Here is a 22,239-nt window from a genome sequence, read left to right on the forward strand (position 1 = left end):
CAGGGCAGATAAAGGGGGCATCCTTTGAACTGAGATTGCAAGAAAGCAGGCAGAAGAGGGGCGCCCAGGAGTGCATGAGCAGGCATGGACTGTTGCTCCTGATCCTCAGAGGCCATGACTGATCTCGCCAAGACCAGATGCTAGGGCAGGAAGGAGGGAGGAAAATGCACCACCCTGTACGGAGACGCAAGCGCAAGGTGCAGTTACTGGAGAGTGGCTGTGAGGGGTGTAGGACAGCAGAAGGCTTGCTGTTACTGTTACTGGGATAGGAGACACCTGAGCACACTGAGATCCTCCTCGCTGGGAATGAGAACTCAGAGAGAGGAGCGGAGTTTCTTCAAAGCTGTATGCCGATCACCATGCTGCTTGCCCTTCCCCAACCCCAAGAACCCATTTTCCATACAAAGATCAGAGTCACGCCAGGGTGGCCACTCCCCTCTTTGTCTTGGCCCTCCATATGTACCCACCACTCCCACATTCAGTGCCCTGGGCTGGGGCCTCCAATTTAGAAGTTGGGTCCCCAACCTTGTTCCCATTTTATGGCTGCTGTGAACATCTAGCGTGCCGCTGCCTGGCACCTGTTTCTCCTTTGTTAAGTAGCAACAACCAGAATCTCCTCTGGGGATGGTCTTGCTCCAGTGATGGGGGGCTCACCCTGAGCTCCACCTCGGCTCCAGGCATGGGCCCATCACCCAACCCCAAGTCAATATCAAGGCTTTTGTTCACCTTGACAAGAAGCAATTTTCTTCCCACGGGGTTGCCCAGAGACTCGGTGTAAGTCTGGATCTATCAGCACATGGAAAGAGACCCCCAGAATAAGGTGAATGGAGAGAGGACAGCAGGGCCAGGCTAGACAGAGATCACTTCCATGATGTCATTTGTTAGGCCTTTGAATCCAGCAGTGCCTGAAGCCGGGTTTGGCTTTCACATGTGCCTCTTGGAGGCTGGTGCTTAAAAAACGTTAAACATGACAGGTGCAGGAGAGGCTGCAAAAGAAGACCGCTAGTGGGCGCTCCTAGAGACCATCGGAGGATCCTTACTGACATGGGCTTACTACCCCAAGACTGAGAAGGCCTGGCACATTCTATCCATGCCTTAAACCGTCACCTGGGTCTCTGCCTGTCTGGCACTAATGTTCAGGATGAGGCGGCTCGTTTGCGCTCAGCCTTGTTTGTGCATTTCTCTGACCATTTTTGCAAGGTGCTTGAAAATGACTTGCTGAATTATAAACTGAAAACTATCCCGCCTCTGTGCCAAAAGTCAAACATCTGTGAGGTCTGGAGTGCAGGAGGGCACACCTGGGGATGATTATAGAACCATCTGCACAGACGCTGCGTAGAGGTGTGGGGCCAGCCTGGAGAGCCCAGCTCCAGTCGGCAGAGGCACCCATTGTGGGAGGATTCAGAAGACATATGGAGAGCCAGCTGGGGCTTGGGGCATGCCACCCTCTGATCAGGCTTTGCTTATCAGTAGCGGGGAGCGCTGAGAAGGGTGGGTGGAGGAGACATCTCAGGAGGTGGTCTGCAGGGTGGGTGTGCTCAAGGAAGAGGGGGAAGGGAAGTGAGGGAGGCAAGCTGTGGCTAACCGGCTGTTCCAGAATAAGGCCAGCAGCTAAGTATGGAGGAATATTCCAGACAATGAGGTGCTGGTGACAAGCTCTCTGGGGAAAGAGGTCTAGATTTCTAGAGCTTGCTACTTAAGGGGTAAATGCCCCCACTATAGTGGGTTTCAAGTTATCCACCTGATCTCAGTGAATGCATCCCTAGAAAGAGACGCGACAGAGACGCGTCTCCCAAGCCACACACTGCTGCTGGGATATTCCCACAAGTTCCGAAGGCACCTCTCCTTGCACTGGGGGTTGTGGTCTGGAGCTGCTGAGCTGGTGAAATCCTACACTATCATAGCTTCGGGGGCTATGTTTGGTGGGAGGAGGGGACACTCTCATGGACCCATTAAGGATAAACTTGGCATAGGCAAACTTTACGGCCAGCCTCCACAGTGGCTGCAAGCTTGCAGGCACTACAAACACAGTTTTACAACTGCTATTTGGCCCCCCACTGGAAAGCTGGTACCCCCTTCCTCAGGAAAGTTTGATCATGACAACAATCCTTCATGCATTTTGCAGTGGGAGGAAAACACAGAGGCAGAGTTCAAAATAGGTCAGTAGTTCCAAGAAGCAAGATTCAAAATTTGCAGGTTGCTATGGTTCATGCCTAGAAACTGTAACTTCCTGCTAAAATCAGGACTTAGCCCCTGACATTCCTTTAAGGGGAAGATGCAGCCTCACAGATTCTGTCAGGATCTCAAGCTCTTTATTAGCAGTGAATAAATAGGTTCAGTGTGGAGTCCAATGAGAAAACCACTTTATGGGGCCTAATCAGCTCCAGGGAGTGAGCATGAAGATCACCTCCTGGCCCACTCCACCCAGAGGGAGCTGCACAGGGCAGGGGTTCCCAAAGCCAATGAGGCCAGAGCCCCAGGGCCTCTCATGTGCATGAGTCCTTTCCAAGACCCTGTATATAATATACTCTTTTTCCTAAAGAAGACCCCAAAGTTTTGGGCCGCCAAGTTTCTGTCCCTCTCAATCCCTGGGCATCAACGGATGTATGCAATGCCCTCTTTGTTTGTAAGCATTCTAAGATTAGTTTGTATTTGAAATTAGGACTTTCAGGCCGAGAAATTCAAGAAGTGCTATTAAGATACTTATAAATGCTCTAATTTGATAGGCAAACGATGGAGTTAAGAACAAAGGGGATTCCCAAGCGACTTAATTTCATGTGTGAAGTTCTGATTGGCTGGGGAGGTAATTTTCACTTGCTGGCTCAGCCTGGGTTAAGAGGTTGGATGCTTTAAACCACTGTCCAAAGTGTTAACAGTGCTTGCATTTGTGTGTTTTGCTTAGAAGCCGCTGAAACCTCTCAACCTGTAGAGAGACTTTTGCAGGGATGTATATGGGCAAATGCTCTCCCTTGCTAAGAACAAAACCTCCTCATTGGCCCAGATGTGAGGTCATGTGGCAAATGCCCATCTCCCTCCTGGGCCCTTCTTTCTCCCTGTGGTCATATACACATCATCCCTGGACTTCTGGGCACCACAGGAGAAGGTCATGAGCCATTCTGGGGAGTGAGAAGGGGGCATTCCTGATGGGAGGGCGCAGCTCATCTTTGGAACTGGCGGGCGGCAGATGTAAGAGGTCTGACCCTGCCCACTGCCCCCCTCTTGCATGGTGCTGTACAGAAGCACGGTTTCTTTCTGTCTCTCTCCCTCTTGGATTCCACTGGAAGACTTGACCCACAGTCAACCTACTTCTAATCCTGGCACTGAGTCAGCTCCTTTTATTTCCACTCAGAGTTCTGCCAGCTCTGTTCTTAGCTATGGATGCAAAGTGCAGAGGCATTTCCTGTTCCAGGTGGTTTTGAGCAGAGAGCCAGGCAGCGTGGGCTGAAGGTAGGTGGGGTGAAATTCTTCAGGAACTGCTCCCAGCAAATGTGAGAGTAATTCAAAGTTACGCCGGGTCGATTTCCAAAGCACCCAGCCCCGAGTGGAAACAAGGCTTGTTTGAACTAACTTTAGAAACATAATGAGCAGGGACCACCTTTGGATTTGCCCTTGTGCACGCACCAGGTCCTGGGACACTGGGATTTTGGTTTGTGAATAAGATAAGGGGAGAAAAGCTGGCCTCAGCCTCCCACGGGGGTCCAGTGCTTCAGCAGAGCTAAGTCACCCTGCAACCCAGCTCAGAACCAGTCTCCTCTGGATGGATGTTTGCTTCTCTGACATCCTCACAATGTAGTTAGTAGCGATGGGCAGGTTTAACATGTGTTCTCCAATGGAAAATCATCCCATCCATTGATTTCCAGCCCTGATGGAATACCTCTGTGGATTGCAGCAGGCCCAGATGGAGTGAGGAGCCTGGACAAGCCACTGAACCCCTGGAGACTCGGTTTCCTCCTCAGTGAAATAGGCACAGCAATACTTTGCCCTATATCTGGGGGGACTACGGTTAGGTCTGCAAAGCAGAGTGGGGCTCAGTGACTGGGAGCCACCAATGTCAATGGCAGTGATATTGTTTGTGTGTGGCCCTCAGGCGTCAGGAGCCAAGAGGGATTGTCATGAGCGCTCGCTCCTCCAGGCAGCGCCCACTATTTACTTGCTGGCCCTAAAATGGGGTCCAGTGAACAGCTTGTTTTTACTATAGGAATGAGTTGAGTGAACTAAAGGACTCTGACATTTTTCCATCATTCTTGTGGAAACAGTGTTCCTGTTTTTGCCAGATACCTGGGGCAGAGGACAGGTGGGAGAATGGTACTGGCAAGTCTCAGAAGCTGGGACTGGAAGCTAAGGAACTTGCTGGTGCTTCTTGGAAGAACCGGGAAGTCAACCTTGGAATAACACAGCTCCTGGGATACTGGGATTATGATTTTTGATTGAGGGTCAACGGTGGTGTCAGCCTTCCACAGAGGCCTAGAGCCCCTGGGGAGCAGAAACATCATCTCCAGGTAGGGGAGGGCCAACGTACCAGTTGGGAAGGGCAACTTTTGGGTGTGACACTAAGTGCTGGGGCTTCTGAAGCAAATGCTGAAGTTGATCCAATTTCCTTAGGTGGGTAGAGAGGGGGTGGGCTCTTTGAGAAATTAGAAAAAAGGCCATCATTCTGAAGAAGCAGCCAAAACCAGCAGTGAAATAGGCATAGCAATACTTTGCCCCTATTTCAGAAAGCATTTATAAGCGTTTTTCTATTTGAGTGACAGCTGGGATAGTTACGGAAAAGAGTGCCAGGCTAGACTGGGAAGGAGTCCATGCTGGGGAGGTGGAAAAAACCACGGACTGATGAAGACCAATGTGGATGTCAACCTGAGGGACACAAGGTCCTACCCTGGCAGTAGGAGCAGTGGCAGCTCTTATGGCCTCAGGAGGCAAGGTGGGTGACAGGTGAGAAAGCTGCCCGAGACACACTAGGGACCCCCAGGTGTCTGCTTACTGGTGAGCTGTGGTGTAGACACTTAGAAACAAGAGTTCCTGTCCTTACTCCTGCCTTTCCCAAGGCAGGAATGTGAGGATTATCTTAGTGTCTGTAAGTGGTTCCTCACTCTTAAATAATAGGATGGGGGTCATTATAATCTTGCCTATTAGAAGTTTCTTTTGTGTCTGTCTCATTAGACCATTTCAAAGAAAGATACTTCTGTATCTACAATGGCAGGAATGTGGACAAAGATATAACTTTTGTAAAAATCTGTGATAAAAGTTGAAATAAAATCATTTCATGAGTAACTCCATTTTAGCCAAAATTACAATTCTTAAGCTTGAAGGCAGAGAGAGATCATGTCTTGCATATTGTAAAAAATCTCAGACAGCACCTTGCAACACAGACCAAGAGATTATAATATGAGGAAGTTCCAGAGAGGGGCACCTCAGTAGATTGGTCCCCTCCAGCTGAAATCCTACCTAAGACAGGAACATGGGAGCAGGGCTGGCAGGAGGACAAGGGTCGTAGCATGTCCCATCTCAGTGAACTAAGAGCAGAGGCGGCTCCTGGGGGCCCTGCTGGCCCCCGTGGCAGCAAAAATAACACTAACACATCAGCCCAGCACTCTAACTGCCCTGGGGCTCGAGTGCCAGGCTAAGCTTTGTGGGGGCTGATGGGGAGGCTGGAAGTTGAGCTTAGGATGAACTCGGAAGATCTTCTGTGGCTAATGGAAGGTTCAACTGAACAATTCTTAGGCTTCAGTATGGTTCTGTCCAAGGCAATGAGACCAGTCTGGAATGGAACCCAAACTTTCTGCAGGAAGATAACAGGCACTTGTACCTGAAGTCAAGGGCGTTGGCCACTAGGAGTTTAGGATGCACGTACTTAGTAAAAATCAGTGTCCTTTCGAGTTTCCATTGGGGGAAATAGGGCTGTTACTCTTTTTCTAGCTAAGGAGCCACCCACCCAGAGCCACTGAGCGCCTCCAGGGGCTACCTGCATGTTTGGCAATGTATCCACACTGCTCAGGCTGAAGCTGCTCTGAGCTCTGCTAGGGCTACCCTGGGGGATATAAGCTCCTCAGTCCCGCACAACTTCCTTCACTCTCTCTCATCTTCCTTCCTGTCCCAAGTTGGTGTTTCCTACTGATCCTCCCCATCACCCACCTTGGGGGCATAGCCGTACTTTAGCCAAATATGACAGCCCTGCCTGGTCCACCCTGATTACTTACATCATTACACCTAAAATACGAGTATAAAACCAATGGCCAGGGAGAATGCTGCTGAGCCAAACCACCAGCCTGTGCATCCAAATCAGTTCTCAGAACACAGACTGTGAGAGAAATCACATTTGTTTTACCCAGAAAACTGTGAGCAGGTTTATCCTCCACCACTCGAATCCTCCGGGCTCCAGCTGGAATGACAGCAGCTTCAATATAACCTGTAGTAACAAATAACACACAAGTGAACCCAAGATCAGAGGCCCATGCAGCAGCCCCCACCAAAATCTACCTTATTACACCCTCATGGTGATTTCAGAGCCTGTGGGCTTGGACAGCACTAAGAAACCCATAGTCAACTAACAAGGAATGTTCTCCTGTGGCCAGAATCTCCTGGAAGCCCAAATTTCAGAGGGTAACACCTGCATGTGTTACAAGCTGAATTGTGTCTCCACCCTCCTCCCCCAATTCATAGGTTGGAGTCCTAACCCCCTACTGCCTCCAAATGTGACCTTATTTGGAAATGGGGCCATGGAATATATAATTGGTTAAGATGAGGTCATCCTGGAGCAGGGTGGGCCCCTAATCCAATATGACTGGTGTTCTTCTAGAAAAGGGGACACATTTGGACACAGACATGCATGCAGAACTCCATGTAAACACGAAGCAGAGATCAAGATGATGCGTCTAGAGCCAAGGTACACCAAAGATTGCCAGCAAGCCACCAGAAGCTAGGACAGAGGCCTGGGAAGGGACCAACCCTGCCGAAAAGCTGATCTCAGACGTCTAGCTTCCAGAACTGTCAGACAGCAAGTGTCTGTTGTTTCTGCCACTCAATCTGTGGTGCTTGCCTCAAGAAGCCCTGGCATGCTGGGACAGCCTGGGATTCTGTGGGAGCAGCAGGTCCCTGGAGCATGGGCTCTGAGTGCCCCTGGCCTCTTCCTCTGCATCCTTGATGTACTGTACTTTGAACTTTACCCAAGTCCACGAGATGACAGCAGAAGCTAAGCTACGTGCCCGGTGACAAAACCAGCGCCTTAACACACAGTGCAAAGTTTTCTGTTTCTATGGCCCGTCGGGCATTTCTGCAACTATCACCCTGGACACTTACGTCCATTTCCGTGAGTATTTCTAAGTATGACAGGAGGCCCTCAGAGACCGGGGCCTCCCTCGGCTCATGCTATGGCCCCACAGGTGCCCAGAACAGCAGGTGGTTAGTAAAGATGTGGGGAGGAAATGGCTGAGGCTGCCAGGGTGGAGGTCAGTGACTGGCTGACGCCTGGTAAACGGCAATTGCGTCAATGAATGAGCTCAGTGTTGTGATGAGATTCTGAAATGCAGGCTGGTAATTATTTTGTTTTGATTTTCATCTGGGTTTTAGACAAGGGTAATGTGCGTTTGCTTCAGCAATTTAGATGATGACTCCAAATTAGATGCTGAATCCTACCCCTGTCATTCCCAAATGTGATCACCACAATCAGCAAGGGAGCTTTAAAAAAGAGATTTCTGGGTCTGATGGTGCAGAGATTATGGAAATATCTATTTTGAAGGATTTCCTCATTTTCTCACAGTAAAAATGGCTTCATTTTTATTATAAAAACTGTACATGATAATTCAAACCAAACATACACACATTTTTTTTTTACATGAAAAGGGTATTGTACATGGTTTTAAAAGATGAGGGACAACTTTGAAGTTTTGCTAGGCAATAGGTGTCCAAGGTACAAAATTCAAATATAAAAGGATGTAGTAGAAAGCATGTTGACCTTATAAGATGATATCCTGTAGGTAGGTACCTTTCTAACACTGTTATTATTTATAGTAATTTGTGTATTTCAGCTGGGTTTCTATGTCGATAACTGAAACATCTGTCCAAATGGCAGTTGTATTTTTTCCTTTGAATCTTTATGCCTTTAGTTTCTCTCCTTTCACCGTTCTGGTTGGAACTTACAAAACCACATGGTATGTAAGCTGAGACTGTGGCATCCTTGTCTTAGGGAGGATGCTCCGAGGAAGGTTTCCAAAGCTTTTCCACTGAAAATTATGTCTGCTGTGAGAACATGATACCTATCATTTATCAGGTAAAAGGGGTTCCCTTTTATCCTAGTTTGCTAAGAGCTTTTGTTCTGAAGAAGTGTTGAACTTAATCAAGAGCTTTACTGCATCTACTGAGATATCACTGTGTTTCTCCCAGATAACAACACAAAGGCTTCAGAGCAGTTTAACTGTGAATCACTCTCCTCATGACTAATAGAGTGTGTGGGTCAGATTCTTAGCTTTGTCCTTCCTGTGCCAAACTATTTTCGTTCATTGTTATTTCTTTTTTATTCTGATGTTTTCCTGTAAATCTCTAATTATATTTACATTCCTGTTATGTGACTTAACAGCTGTAAGTGAAACATTTTAATCCCTGGATATTAAAAGCTGAAGAAATCAGCATAATTATACCATACTCCACTCTCTCACATCCCATTCAACTTTTATTGTATCACCCCTACATTGTATTGGTTTATTATATTCACCTTTTGCTAATTTTACTAATTCTTGTAGTTGCTTTAGTCTTAGTCCTAAAAAAAAACCACGTTCCTTTTATGCAGTTCCTTCAATAAATTCTTGCTTGCTCTAAGTTTGTTCTCTTTGATATGGGCTTGTGGGAATTATATTTTCTGAAAGATGATATAGTAAAAAAAATTATTGTTCATTGCCTTATACTTGAATGCCAGTTTGGCTGGTATAAAATTTTGGGGTCACATTTTCTTTCTCTGGGACCGTTGCATGAGCTGCTCCATTAACGTTAGTGTGGAGAAGCCTATCGGATGTTTTTCCCCTTCTACAGAGAATTTGGAAAAGATGCTCAGAGGATTCTTCCCTTTAAAATCTCATAACTATTAGGCTATTCATAGTTAAATTTTTTCCTGGGACACAGGATATATTAAAATTATACTCAAATCTATAGTCTTCTGATCTATTTGGCTTTCTTTTTCAGGGGCACTGAATTATTTGTTTGATCTCCTTTTCTCCCACAGTGCTCATTTAATCTCTTAACCTTTCGGATTCTTGGCTCATTTCCATTTTGCTTCATTCATTCTTCTCAGTCTTGCTCTTCACACTTCTCCTGTTCTCAGCAACGTCACTTTCCTCCGCTTCTGTGTGGACTTGGTTTCCGTTACGGATTCGTTTTCTTCCTATACATCTTTCCTCAGCTCTGCTAAGTCATGTTTCATTTCCCTCTGTTGCTTCATTGTATTCTCCTTGAAGTCTTACATCTTTTTTTTTATGTCACTTTCCTTTCTTTCTTTATTTTTATTAAGGTATCATTGATATACACTCTTATGGTTTCACATGGAAAACATTGTGATTACTACATTCACTCATATTATCTAGTCCCCCCCACACCCCATTGCAGTCACTGTCCATCAGTGTAGTAAGATGCCATAGAGTCACTACTTGTCTTCTCTGTGCTACACAGTCTTCCTCGTGACCCTCATACACACCATGTGTGCCAATCATAATGCCTTGAGGTCTTATAGCTTAACTATGAGTTCTTGTTTTATTGAGGCTATTGTTTAATGAGTTTTTGGAATTTATGGCAATAATGTTTGGTATTAATTTTCATCTTCTCCTTGGTAATATTTTGCTAGTATTTTTAAAAAATCAGTCACTTGTTCTCCTTGTCCCATGTGTCCTTTTTCTATTACAGTATACTTGTATAGATCCTATGCTAATTTTCTTTCTAAATTTATTACAAATTTTTAGGTGACACAAGTTCTAATTGTATTAGCTGCTTGCAGCAGGTTTGTGTGGTAGAGAGGGACAGGACATTGTTGTGGGCTAATAGAACTTTTCCTTGATTTATAGTAAAATTTGTTAGGACCAAGGTTTATGTGTATCAGTGAGTTAATTTTTATTTTTGTTAAAAATTTATGTATTTTAAAGGTACACCAGTATACATGTATATTTTCTCATTCTAAGTCTTTTAATAATAACACATATATCTCAATTTCCCTTAATTTCACTTCCTTCCCCTGTGGGAACTGTCACCAACAGTTTTGTTTTTTATTCATTCAGATATTATTTATATATGTATCCACATGATACTTTCATATTTATATTTGTCTATATTCTATATAAGTGTTAGAAGTAAATTATAACTAACTATTGTATTATACTACCTTTTAAAATATATATATAATATGTCTCGGAGATTTAGCCACATGATTAAGTATAGCTTTATTTCATTTTTCATTTAAGTTACTATATAGTTATGTAACTATTCCCCTACTGATGAACACTTAAGTTGTTTCAAAATGTTCACTATTAGAAACAGTGCTATATCACATATAAATATGCACCCAAAATCCTTCAACAAAATTCTAGCATCCTAAGAGAGCAACATATGAACAGGATTACACACCATGATTAAATATAATTTATCCCAGAAATTCAAGGTTGGTTTAACATATAAAAGCCAATTAACGTTACCTACTATATAAAGGACAAAACCACTTTGTTATTTCAATAGATGCACAAAAAGCACTTGACAAAATTTAGTACCCTTTCATGATAAAAACACTCAAAGTAGGAATAAAAGGGAACTTCCTCAACTTGATAAAGATCATTTACAAAGAACCCACAGCTAACATCAGACTTACTGCTTTCTTTCAGTCAGGAAAAAGAGGATGTCTACTCTTGCTACTTTTATTCAACATTGTCCTGTAAGTTCTATGTCAATCAACCACAAAGAAGATTTTTAAAGGCACCCAGATTGGAAAGGGAGAAATAAAATTATTTCTATGTCCAGATGTCAGGATCTTATATAGAAAAAAATCCTAAAGAATCCACAAAAATCTATTGGAATAGATTTGGCAAGGTTGCAGGATAGGAGATCAACATACAAAAATCAACTGCATTCCTATACATTAGAGATGAACAATTTAAATGAAATTAAGGAACAAATTCAAGTTAAGTAGCATCAAAAAGAATAAATTTAACAGAAGATGTGCAAAGTTTCTACACCAAGGAATACAAAATATTGTTGAAAGATATTAAAAAGGATCTAAATAAATTGAAAGACATGCTCACGGATCCGAAGAGTTAATATTGTTAAGGTGGAAATACTTCGCAAATTGGTTTGCAGATTCCACACAATCCCTATCAAAATTCAAGCAGTTTTTTTTTTTTGCCAAAAATTACAAGTTGATTCTAAAATTCATATGGAAATACAAGGGACCCAGAATAGCTGAGATAATCTTTAAAAAGGACAAAGTTGGAGAACTGATAATTCCTGATTTCAAAGTTTTCCAACCAGCTGTGTAAGCAACACAATGCGGTACTAGCACTAGCATAAAGAAAGACATTTTATCAATGGAATATAATTGAGAGTCTAGATATAAATGTCTTATTGATTAAAAAAAATATAGGTGTAAAGAACATTCAGTGGGAAAAGAATAATATTTTCAACAGTGAGACATTTGTATATCTACATACAAATGAATGAAGGTGCACTCCTATTTCAGACCATACAAAAAACCTAACTTAAAATGGATCACAGATAAACCTAAACCTAAAAGCTACTCATGGAAGAAAACATAGGGGTAGGTCTTTTTGACTATGGATTTTGCAATGGTTTCTTAGATATGACAGCAAATGCACAAGCAACAAAAAGAAAAAAAGAGGATTATATCAAAATTTAGGACTTTTTGCTTCAAAAGACACCACCAAGAAAGTGGAGAGGCAAACTAATACACTGGAAGAAAATGTTTGCAAATCATTTTGATAAAATAACTGTATCCAGAATATATAAATAATGCTTACAACTCAATAATAAAATGACAAATAATCCAATTTAAAAATAGGCATAGGATTTTAATAGACATTTCTCCAAAGAAGACATATGAATAGCCAATGAGCATGGAAAGATGCTCAACATTGTTAATCACTGGAGAAATGCAAATCAAGACCACAGTAAGATATCACTTCACATCCACTAGGATGCCTCTAACAATAATGACAGATAACATGAAGTGCAGGTGAGGATGTGGAGAAACTGGAACCCTCATTCATTGCTAGTAAGAATATAAAATGAGTACAGGCACTTTGGAGAAGAGTTATGTCCTGCCAATTCCACTCCTTGGCACATACCCAAGAAGAATGAAAACATATGTCCATGTTGTACACAAAACATATACAAATGTTTCTAACAGCATTGTCATATCCAAAAAATGTGGAAACAACTCAAATATTCATCAACTGATAAACATATTTTAAAAATCCAGTATTTCCACACAATGGAATAGTATTCAGCAGTAAAAAGAATGAAGCAGTGATAAATGCTACAATGGATGAACCTTGAAAATATTATGCCAAGTTAAAGGAGCCAGTCACAAAGGATCAGGTATTATATGATATCATTTGTATGAAATGTTCAGAACAGACAAATAGACACAGAAAGTAGCTGTCTAGGGCAGAGGAGGGAGACAGGGAGTGATGCTAACACTCACGGGGTTTTGTTTTGGATGATTGTGATGATGGTTGCACCACTCTTTGCATGTACTGAATACCCACTGAATTGCACACTGTAAATGGGTGTATTTTATTGTGTGTATGAATTATATCTCTACAAAGATACTAAAAAAAATACTGCAATGAACAACTTTGCACATGTCTTCTTGTGCATATATACAAGGTCTTAACTGGTTAGCTGTAGGAAACATCTGACCCAGATGCTGGGTCAAACATGCATGCAGTTTCAATGTTAAATACACAGCTAAATTGCCTTCCATGATAGCTTAACTAAGAGATAAGTCAACCAATGCCATATAAGAATAAATGTTTATTCACAGACTTCGAAATACTCGAAATTATCAACGCTTTTAATATTTGCTAATCCAGTAAGTGAAAAAAATGTACATCGTAGATTTAATTTGCATTTCCTTCATTAGCAGTGTAACTGCATCTTCTCCCATACTATGCTTACTGGCCATTTGCAATTTCCTCCCCAGTTAACTGCCTTATTTGTAAGCATTGCCCATTTTTCTACTGGGTCTTGTTTTTATTTCATAGATAAGCAGGAATTTCTAAGATGCATTTCCATATCTATTATAATATATTTAATGTAGTTCGGACTCCAACTTTTTACTTATTAGACTTGTTGCAAATATTTTTTTCTGTGATATGTCCTTTCTTGGCTTTTGGTGCCTTCTGTCACATAGTTTTACATTGACAGTCATACTTTTAATTCTTGAGACCTTTTTGTTTCCTGATTGTTTCTTCTCAGGGCACTCTGTACTTCTTTTATAGATAAAATCACACCTCAAATCTTTCTAAGAATAGTAAGTAGAGATTTTGGACTTCTGTTATTTGAGTTATCTTTTTTCTCCCATGGGTCATTTTTCCAGGTTATCTTGGTCTTTCACAGATGTGCTGCAGACTCATTTGAGAAGGCTGCCACAGACGGGTTGTCTCTGTATACAAGCAAGTTTTCCTGATGGTCCAGACTGGCTTTCGGCTGTGGGAGCAGGGAACAAAATACTGGAATACCAAGAAGTTTGCCAGAGGTGGTGTGTCATGGTGCTGGCCACCAAGTATTCCTAGGTCTCTCTCTGGAATCCTGAGTAGGAATACATTTCCCTACCCTCGTAAAATGTGTAGCCACATGGCTTACTTTGACCCTTAAAGTATGAGTGCAAGTGATGTGATTGTAGGAGCTTAAGAACTTCAGGGCCTCATTTGTTGTGTCCCCTTCTTCCTGCCAAAGTGAGTGTGACAGTGTGTGAACAATAAAATCTCTGTGTATAGGTCCATGAGTGGCCACAATAAGCAGAGCCTCCTGCTAACCCATGCTGGATATGCAGCAAGAAATAAACGTTTGTGCTAAGCCACTGAGATCTGGGGGTCTTCCGTGTGTGTTCTGTTTGCTTGTTTATTGCAGCACAACCAAATCTATTTATTCTGATTCCTGCATATACGAACATTCAACTGAGATGTGCTTGTTCTCCTTAGACCTTTTAATAAGTTCCTTTTCATTCATTTTAAGGTGATTTTGGGAAGACAAGGAAGTAAGCACTGTGTTCACCCAGCCATCATGGACAGAAAGTTTAGTGTGTCTTTCAGTCTTGATAGCAAATGCTTTTGGTGTTGTTATTACAGATCCAGCCTCAGAGGTCTACAAACACATGTTCTCCTTGATGCCTGGGGAGACTCCACGGATGTACACACAGTCCAGTTAGAGGGTAGCAAGCGTCTGCTTCCTGTGCCCTGATCCATCCTGCTTCGCAGGCAGGATAGGGTGACTTTAACTAATAGGGGTGTGGTTCTCCAGTAAAATCCCTTCCAACCACTATGACTGGGGAGCATTGACCCTGAGTGGCCTGAGCAGCCTGCACACAGCTCCTGCACTGCCCAGTCCTTACTGGGTGAGGCAAGGTTTTTCAATGAAAAAGTTTTTACTCTAGGAATGCTTCTCTACTTAAAAAGTAGGGCCATTAAAAACCCATCTTTTAGGATTACATCTCTGGATTTTGTACAGAAATTTCTCTTGGAGAAATTCATTTCTTCTTGGGGAGTTTGAAGAGTTATTTCAGGCATACAAGACAGTATCATGTCAAAAATGGAGATAAAATAATTCAGGGTCAATGTAATGAAAATCTATTTTTTTTTTTGGAGGAACCTCCATTTAAATCACAAAACTGACCTGGAAATGAGATCTGCCTAGGGAGCTGAATTATTTACTGACAGAGGCTGCTGTCGCATCGAAACTTTCTATTTTGTGACCAACAAACGCTGGCGTTAGCATCACCAAGCTGCAGAATCTGAGGCAAATAGATGCATCTGCCGGGTCCAGGTTAGCTGATTTTCCACAATCCACAGCAAGGCATTATTTACAGCCAATACATGGTCGCCATGCCTATTTTTAAGTTAAACTTTGGCACAAGAGGCAACACTGAAAAGGCACTTATTTCTTCTCCTTTCTCACGTGCCCGCAGGGGCAGAGGTTGATGAGCAGTGAAAAGCGTAGGGTAGATGCACAGCTCAGGTGAGGCTCCTCCCAGGTGACCTCTGAGTCAGAACAGGGCAGGGGAGGCATTGCCACAGGTGGGCCCTGCGAACCTTTCTAAGACAAGCTCCTCTGCTCATGAAATGGAGGGAACCAATGAAAAGGAAAAATCCCTGAAATGAAAGGCAGGTCGTCTGTCCATAAACCAAGGAATCCACGTCTAACTCACTGTCCTTTTTTCCAGTGACCACTATTCTGACCCAGAGCTCAAAGCCCATCCTGAGGTTGGTGTGAAGAGTGACCAGCAAAGGAAAGAGTCCCATCACCACAGCCCAAAGCACCTGGCCGTCTCTCATACCAGATATCCTCCTACGCAGACGCCAGGCGCCACCATGTCGACTGGGCATGAAATATAATTAAAGGGGGGATTTACTCTAAGAAGTCACAGGATAGTCACATTTTAGGTAAAGTAGCAAGAAATCTTTGGATTTCCCATTCTAGTCTCTGCCATTAAGCAAGAGAAATTCAGTTAGAGGGACGTGATTTGGTTTCATGAGGAAGCCATGGATAAAATTCAATGCCTGTGCCATTGTTCTAGGAAAACATGCCATTTTTGCAGTAAGGACAAGTAGTTAGAAGGAACTTCAAAGTGATGTTAACCTTAAACTTTCCTCAAATCTTCTGAACAGCATATCACCAGTCTATGAGTGTTTTTCCCTGCAAAATAATTTCTATTTGAATTTCCAAGTAGACTCACCCTCAGATGATTTGGTCTCATTTTTTCCTTGCGTTTTCCATAGCATTTACTTTCTTCAGAAGAAAACCTTTGAACTGGTAAGATACTGTGATGGAATATAGGTAACACCCTGGCTATGTGGACATTTTTACAAGGTTGTAGCAAGCGCATTTTAAAAAATCAAATTCTTTTTCCTCTTTTTTTTGATAATTACAAAATGCTTGGAGAGGCTTGTGGGTAAGTTTACAGTTTTCTCATTTTATAAGTTGTTTATGAGAATATTACAGTCTTTGTTTATCCCTAAAGGCTGTTCTGGGTCAAATTAAAAAGAAGTCATTGTTTGGGAAGGCCTTAAGGCTAGATGAATATTCTCGTTCAGTTCTTAGAATCTGAGGTCAGTGCAGGTGGGACAAAGCAAAGCCATGACCTTTATCTCCAGCATAAAGACCAGGAGGGTGTCACCAAATGCCCTCTGCCCTTTGGGAAACCTCCCTGTGGAGTAATATGGAAACTAGTGGCATCTGTGGCTAACTTCTCTGGCACCTCTTAGCATTTTAAGCCAAGTGCCAACATGGCTGAAGAGAGTGGCACACTAACATGTTTCTGCCTGGCCTCCAATCGCATGACTCTTTATCTTTTACAGCTTTAAAATTGGTTTCATTCTGTAGTTCTTCTTTTTGGAAATTGGTCTTAAACATCAATGATATATAAGTGATAAACGGCCTTGGCGTTTACCCATGGCTTCACGCATGACTCACTCCCACCGGGTCTGCTCAGAAAACAATCAGGTATGGAAGCGAGGCAAGAACCGCACGCCAGGCATGTCACCACTAATGCAGCACATAATATCCACACATCTTACATGAGAAACACTTGGGGACAGCCTTTGCCATCACACATGTGGATACCTTGGTACAGAGATTATTCTTGGCTGAGAAAAAGAAATACATTGTAATTGGTTGGTATGCACATTTCAGAAACTGAGGCTGTAGATCTTAGATCTTAATCACAGTGGAGAGAAGAGTCAGTATGTGTCATTATCACACACTGACCTAAAGACTGGAGCACAGAACTTGGCATATGGCAGAGGCTCTAAAGGTAATTTACTGAATAAAGATGTGACATGTGCATCTCTCTGCATCCCAAAGGGATAGATCATACTACCCTCCCTTTTAAGAACTGATTGCTTGAGAAGGTTCTGAGAACAAAGTGCAAAGGGATGCAGAGCCCATGGGGCACTACGGTTGGTTCCTGATGGGGACTTCAACACAGATGTGTCCTGGATGTCCAATGCACCAGTCACCTTTCTAGTGCTGAGGAGCAGCATGGAATAAAGATAATAACATTAAAATGACAATTTAATGAATGAAGTGAAAAACATCATAGCAAGAACTTTAAAATTACTGATTTAAAAAAAAAATCACTCTTTGAAGCAAAGGCTTGAACATTTTGCAGCTCATCCATCAGAAAAGTAACATGACAGCCAATTCAAGTCGATTCCTTCCATGGTTGAGTTTCTGAGGACCTTACGTATTCAGAGTTGGGGGGGCAACAGGGAAATAAACAAGCTGCACTCAGTCTGCCATATCCCCACTCGCACTGGGGCCTCTAGAGGATGAGAGAGGACGTCCTGCGAGGCGTGGGCCCTGTCCCAGTGTGGGTCTGCTCTGCATTTGCAGCTCAAGAACTTAGCTAAGTGGACCCAGAAGAGTTCAGACAAGGGTCAGGACTTCATGTAATTGGGCAAAAATCCTGCATTTGATTCCTTTTTATCTTTCTGTTATGGTATTTCTCTTTGATAGTCACCCTTAAGGGTGATAAGATATTTCCCCCTTCCCTGTCTCTGGAGCTGGGCAGAGATGAAAGTTACCTTCCTATCTAAACTGACAGGATTAACGAATTCGTCCAGCTGCACTTGGAGTCACCTGGGGGCTTTACACCATTTCTAAATTGGGTTTTTCCTTCAGACTGTAATGTCCTTCCCCCACCTCCACTGTAAGTTAATTTCTACTTGTTCTGTAGGGCTTGGAGGCCACCCTCATCTGACTGCAGGCCTGGGCGAGGTGCCCTGCCAGAATTTGGGGACCCACAGCCCCTCCATTGAGTTGCTTCTTTCTCACACATGGACTCAAGCTGTTTGCCTGGGAGTCCCTTCCTTTGACTGTGACCAACTTGGTGACAGTTAACTTTTATTTCTTTATACCTCATGCATAAACTGTAGTAGTGCTGGGTAAATGTTTACTGGGTGAATGAACTCTGGGTAAGCATTTGCCAGTATCTCTGTACATGTATGTGCATTCCAGAATGTCAGACCATGATTCCAGGTTTGTATTTGATGAAATTATATTGATTCATTCATATGAGAGTGAGCATTACATGCACACCTTCAATAAACAGAATCCACATTGATATGTACTATGCTCATTGACCCCAATTGTGAGCATTTAAAGCAAAGGGGTGACACCTGGCAACAGCTCAAAAGGACAGAACTTTTACAGGTAGGCAGAGCTCACATGTGCTTATCTTTCTCTGGAGGTTTGCTAAGGCTTTTGTGTCCCAGAAGCTGGAAGGAAACCAGGGTGGGGACAGCCACACCCAGGAAGCTTCCACAGCTGTCTGTACTCCCATGGGGGTCTGGCTGCTGTGGCCCCCAGGCCTGCCCTCCCCAGGAGGAAGGCTGCACATTCACACACCCTTCCTCCTGTGCATGAAGAGGACAGGCATGGGGGTGATGAGAAAGGGAATAGCAGAAGAAAAGGACATTCCTGTGACCCGAGGAATGAGTCCACTCATGCCAAGATGAAGGGCCAATGAACGGATTAGACCCTGGGAGAAGAGAGAACACACTTGCCCCGACCTGGGTTCTCTTGGAAGTGAGCTGCTACGTTGCAAATGGTGGAGATTTTCCATGCAGGGTGGTGGAACCTTCCTTAGTGTTCTACAGAGCTGCCCAGGGCACGGGTGCGGGCACGGCTGTACTCCACCTGCCTCCACGGAATGGAGCATCTGCAGTCCGCTCAGTTTACTGGGAATCAGCACGACATTCCACTGAAATAAGGATTCTACTGTGTCCTTTTGCTGTTGTTTTTAAATATCTATAGTAAACACTTGCCAACTGCAGAGGTTTTGTTCTTAATTGCCCTTCTAGGCACAGTAGGCAAGGTCAAAGTCTCATGGCAAACTGGGGTCCGAACAGAGCAAGTGGCATCTGACATGTCAAAACAAAGAGAAAATACCCAACACTCCAGAGCAGTGTTGTCCAAATGAACTTTCTGCAGTGACAGAAATGCTCTCTTTCTCTGCTATCACAGCAGCTGCTAGCCCCACGTGGTCACAGAGCACTTGAAGTAAAGCTAGTGGGGCTGGGGACTGAATTTTTAAATACATCTGATTTTAATTAGCTATAAGTAAACTCTGAATAGACCTAAATGCTCTGTGGCCATTATACTGGACGGTGCAGCTTCGGCGGGCAGGGTCCCTGAGACTGACTCGCTCCAGCCTCACCTTCTTCAGGTGATCTCAGGAGCCATGCAGCAGGCACAGATTCTCACACAAGCTTCTGTTTTGCAGACTGGACATCTGTCTTTAAAACCCAGAAACCAGCCCTTAATGAGACTTGCATGTAACTTTTAGATATAATTTTTAAAATTTGATTTTGGACATGCAGTTGCCTCTGGTTTTGCTTCCTCAAGATCCTGCAAAAAGTTTAGGGAGGAGGTTGCCCTTTCCACAAGGTGTCTAGGAGGAACATTTCCCCTAGACTAGGTCTTCTAGACAAAAGGGGAAACATACACAGATCTCTCTGCCTTACCCCAAGGCCTGTTCTGTGGGGCAGGGAGGATTGACTGTGATTCTGTTCTCTTGTTGGGTGGACTGAACTGCACAGCTGTCCAAAGCCATTGTACAATAGATGTTTTCCAGTTATACTGCAACAAGGTATCTTGGTGATGTTGCTCTTGGTAGCACTGGGGGAGGGGACACTCATGGAGGCTTTGAGAAAAGCTCACCCTCTAGTTGACTTGCCTGCTCCTGTCTTCCTCCTCCAGTACCAACCTAGATACTTCCCTGGACATCCCAAGCTGGTGTCCCCCAGGACAGGACGTGGGAAACCACCTCCCACCTCTGGGCAAAGCAGCCTACAGCTGTGAAGATGGTTCAAGCAGGAAGATTAAGAAGGCCCACCAGCTAAACTGTGGCTGGCCTCTCTGAGCCCAGTGTGGGGGAGGCCTGCGCTGGGTACAGGGGACTCCATTACTCTGCAGTCCCATCTGTTTTCATGTACATTTCAGGGATGTGCGTGAACACCATTCTGCTTTGACAGAAAACTCTGAAACAGTCACAGCGTCTTCCATCTGCAGGTGAGGATGATATGGCAAAGGCGTCTGAGTGTGCTGGGTTAACATAAATATAAGGGTAGCTGGTGGCGCAGGGCAGTTCCAAGTGACTCCTGGACCTCAGGACTGCACCACTGAGTGACCTGGCCGAACTATTCACTCCCAGGAACCTGAGCGCATCATTCTGGCTAAAGTGTTTGTCTTTGCCTTTCAGAAATCATAAAACTGAAGTGCTAGGTCACCTGTATATTATCAACTAGCCCTTAAATATGAAATGCAGGGAAAGTATGCAATCACTGACTTTTAGGCAAAGGAAAAAATACTCACTATGTGGAGGTTGTCCTGTAGCTGCAGCAACCCCGTGTTCTGTAGCCTTTTGCTTACCTGTCCCCCGGGAGTGACTGAAGTCACCCTTCACCACGCGGCAGGTCTTGCCGTCCCCACTGCAGACCCCACACCGGTCTTCCTTGGCCGCAGACCCGATGATGCCATCACAGCCGATTTTCTAAAGAACCAGAGTGCTGGGTTATTTTTGTGTTTAAGATTCACGGGGCTTTTCAAAGAGGGTACCCTGCAGGGCTGACTCCTCCAACAGGCTCAGCAGGCATGGTGCCTGGGGCCCACCATGCTTTCAGAGGCCCAGGAAAATACTGTAATTTAAAATCAGAAGAGAAAAAGTGAACAGAATCAGCTTGCTTTATATTTGTCTTTATATGCGCACAGTTATCAAATATCATTTTTAGCATCTGTTAGGGAGGAGGGGGCCTCCGAAGGAGAGCCCAGGGAAGACTTTTTTTCTACATGGAGGCCTGTAGCCTGGCCCTCCTAGAACGGCCTGGAGCAGAGGCCATGGGCATGGAGCAAGGCTGGCTCGCACACATCTCTTGGTGAGGCCACAATTTCACGTGAGTGAGCTATGTTCCCCTGGGGCTGTGGGCACCTGCTTCTTGGTTGGCACAGCCTACAGTCTCAGAAGACAGCAGAAACCACACTGGCTTTTCTGCCAAGGTCAGGAAGCCTGCTCACTCAGGCATGGTTGGGAATGAGCCCCCATTTTCACTTAGGGAGACCTAGCCCAAGAAGAACCCCTCTTACAGAACTTTTCAACAAGGTGTGTCCTGAGGGTAGAGGAGGGTGACCCAGTCCTGGGTGGCTGTGGGCAGCGCAACCCCTCAGTTCATGAAAAATGGGGAAAGGTTGTGAACTCCTGTTTCTTGAAAAAAATGCATGAGAATTTAATATGCTGAAAAATAACATATCTCAGTTTATGTTTTGATAAACACTGGGTGTGTGATTATTTACTAGTCACATTGTTGAAATTCCCCTGCACCTTTTTCCCCCTAAGTGAATACTTCCAAAACAAGAACTGGTTTTCCCTACTGCCCTCTACCTGCACTGGGATTGGTGCTTCGGGCTGTAATGGATGCTACAGCCTGATAACCCAGGCCGAGGTGCTTTTGCTCTTTCCCGTGTTGTCCGGACGGGTGCCAGCAAGCTAGACATGCTCCGTATATCCAGCTCTGACAAGGGCAGGGGGCAGAGCAGAGCCTGCTGGGCAGCAGACTTCCTGGAGGCCAATGCTCAGCTCCAGGGCCCACCAGCTGAACCAGAATCCTCTGCTTCACAGGGGAGTGGTTCCCCAGCATGAGTGTGTATCTGCCTCACCAGGAGGGCTGTCAAAGCACAGACGGCTGGGTCCCATCCCCAGAGTCTCTGATCCAGCAGGTCTGGGTGGGCCTGAGAATGTGCATTTCTAACAGGTTCCCAGGAGACACTGATGCTGCCGGCTGGGAGCACAGACACCCGTTGCACTGCGGCACGCTTTGTGAACAGTGAGAGGTTCAACAGTCCTGAAGTCTCGCCCTTGGGTCCTTTCGTCCCCTTGGGAAAAGTTAATGGGAAATGATTGCGTCCAAACATGATAGCGTAACTGAGCGTATTTCAGTAAAGACTTGAAGATATGCTCAGTGCTGACCAGACTGAGTCCAA

The 22,239-nt window shown here is 44.3% G+C and overlaps 1 protein-coding gene across 6 annotated transcripts in view; it reads right to left on the reverse strand.

Moving 5' to 3' along the window:
- Positions 1 to 22,239, reverse strand: part of ADAMTS17 (ADAM metallopeptidase with thrombospondin type 1 motif 17) — a 313,719-nt gene that overhangs the window by 80,395 nt on the left and 211,085 nt on the right. For 4 of the 6 annotated variants that reach the window (XM_037000598.2, XM_073227012.1, XM_073227013.1 and 1 more), the window contains exons 15-17: positions 20,635 to 20,755; positions 16,779 to 16,847; positions 6,326 to 6,406 (exon numbers count right to left, since the gene is read on the reverse strand). In XM_037000598.2, coding sequence (XP_036856493.2) covers positions 6,326 to 6,406; positions 16,779 to 16,847; positions 20,635 to 20,755 — 271 coding nt within the window. The remainder of the gene's footprint in view (positions 1 to 6,325; positions 6,407 to 16,778; positions 16,848 to 20,634; positions 20,756 to 22,239) is intronic. The other 2 variants (XM_037000599.2, XM_037000600.2) reach the window with 1 other exon arrangement.

Source organism: Manis javanica, chromosome 18 (genome assembly GCF_040802235.1).
Source record: "Manis javanica isolate MJ-LG chromosome 18, MJ_LKY, whole genome shotgun sequence".
Classification (NCBI taxonomy): domain Eukaryota; kingdom Metazoa; phylum Chordata; class Mammalia; order Pholidota; family Manidae; genus Manis; species Manis javanica.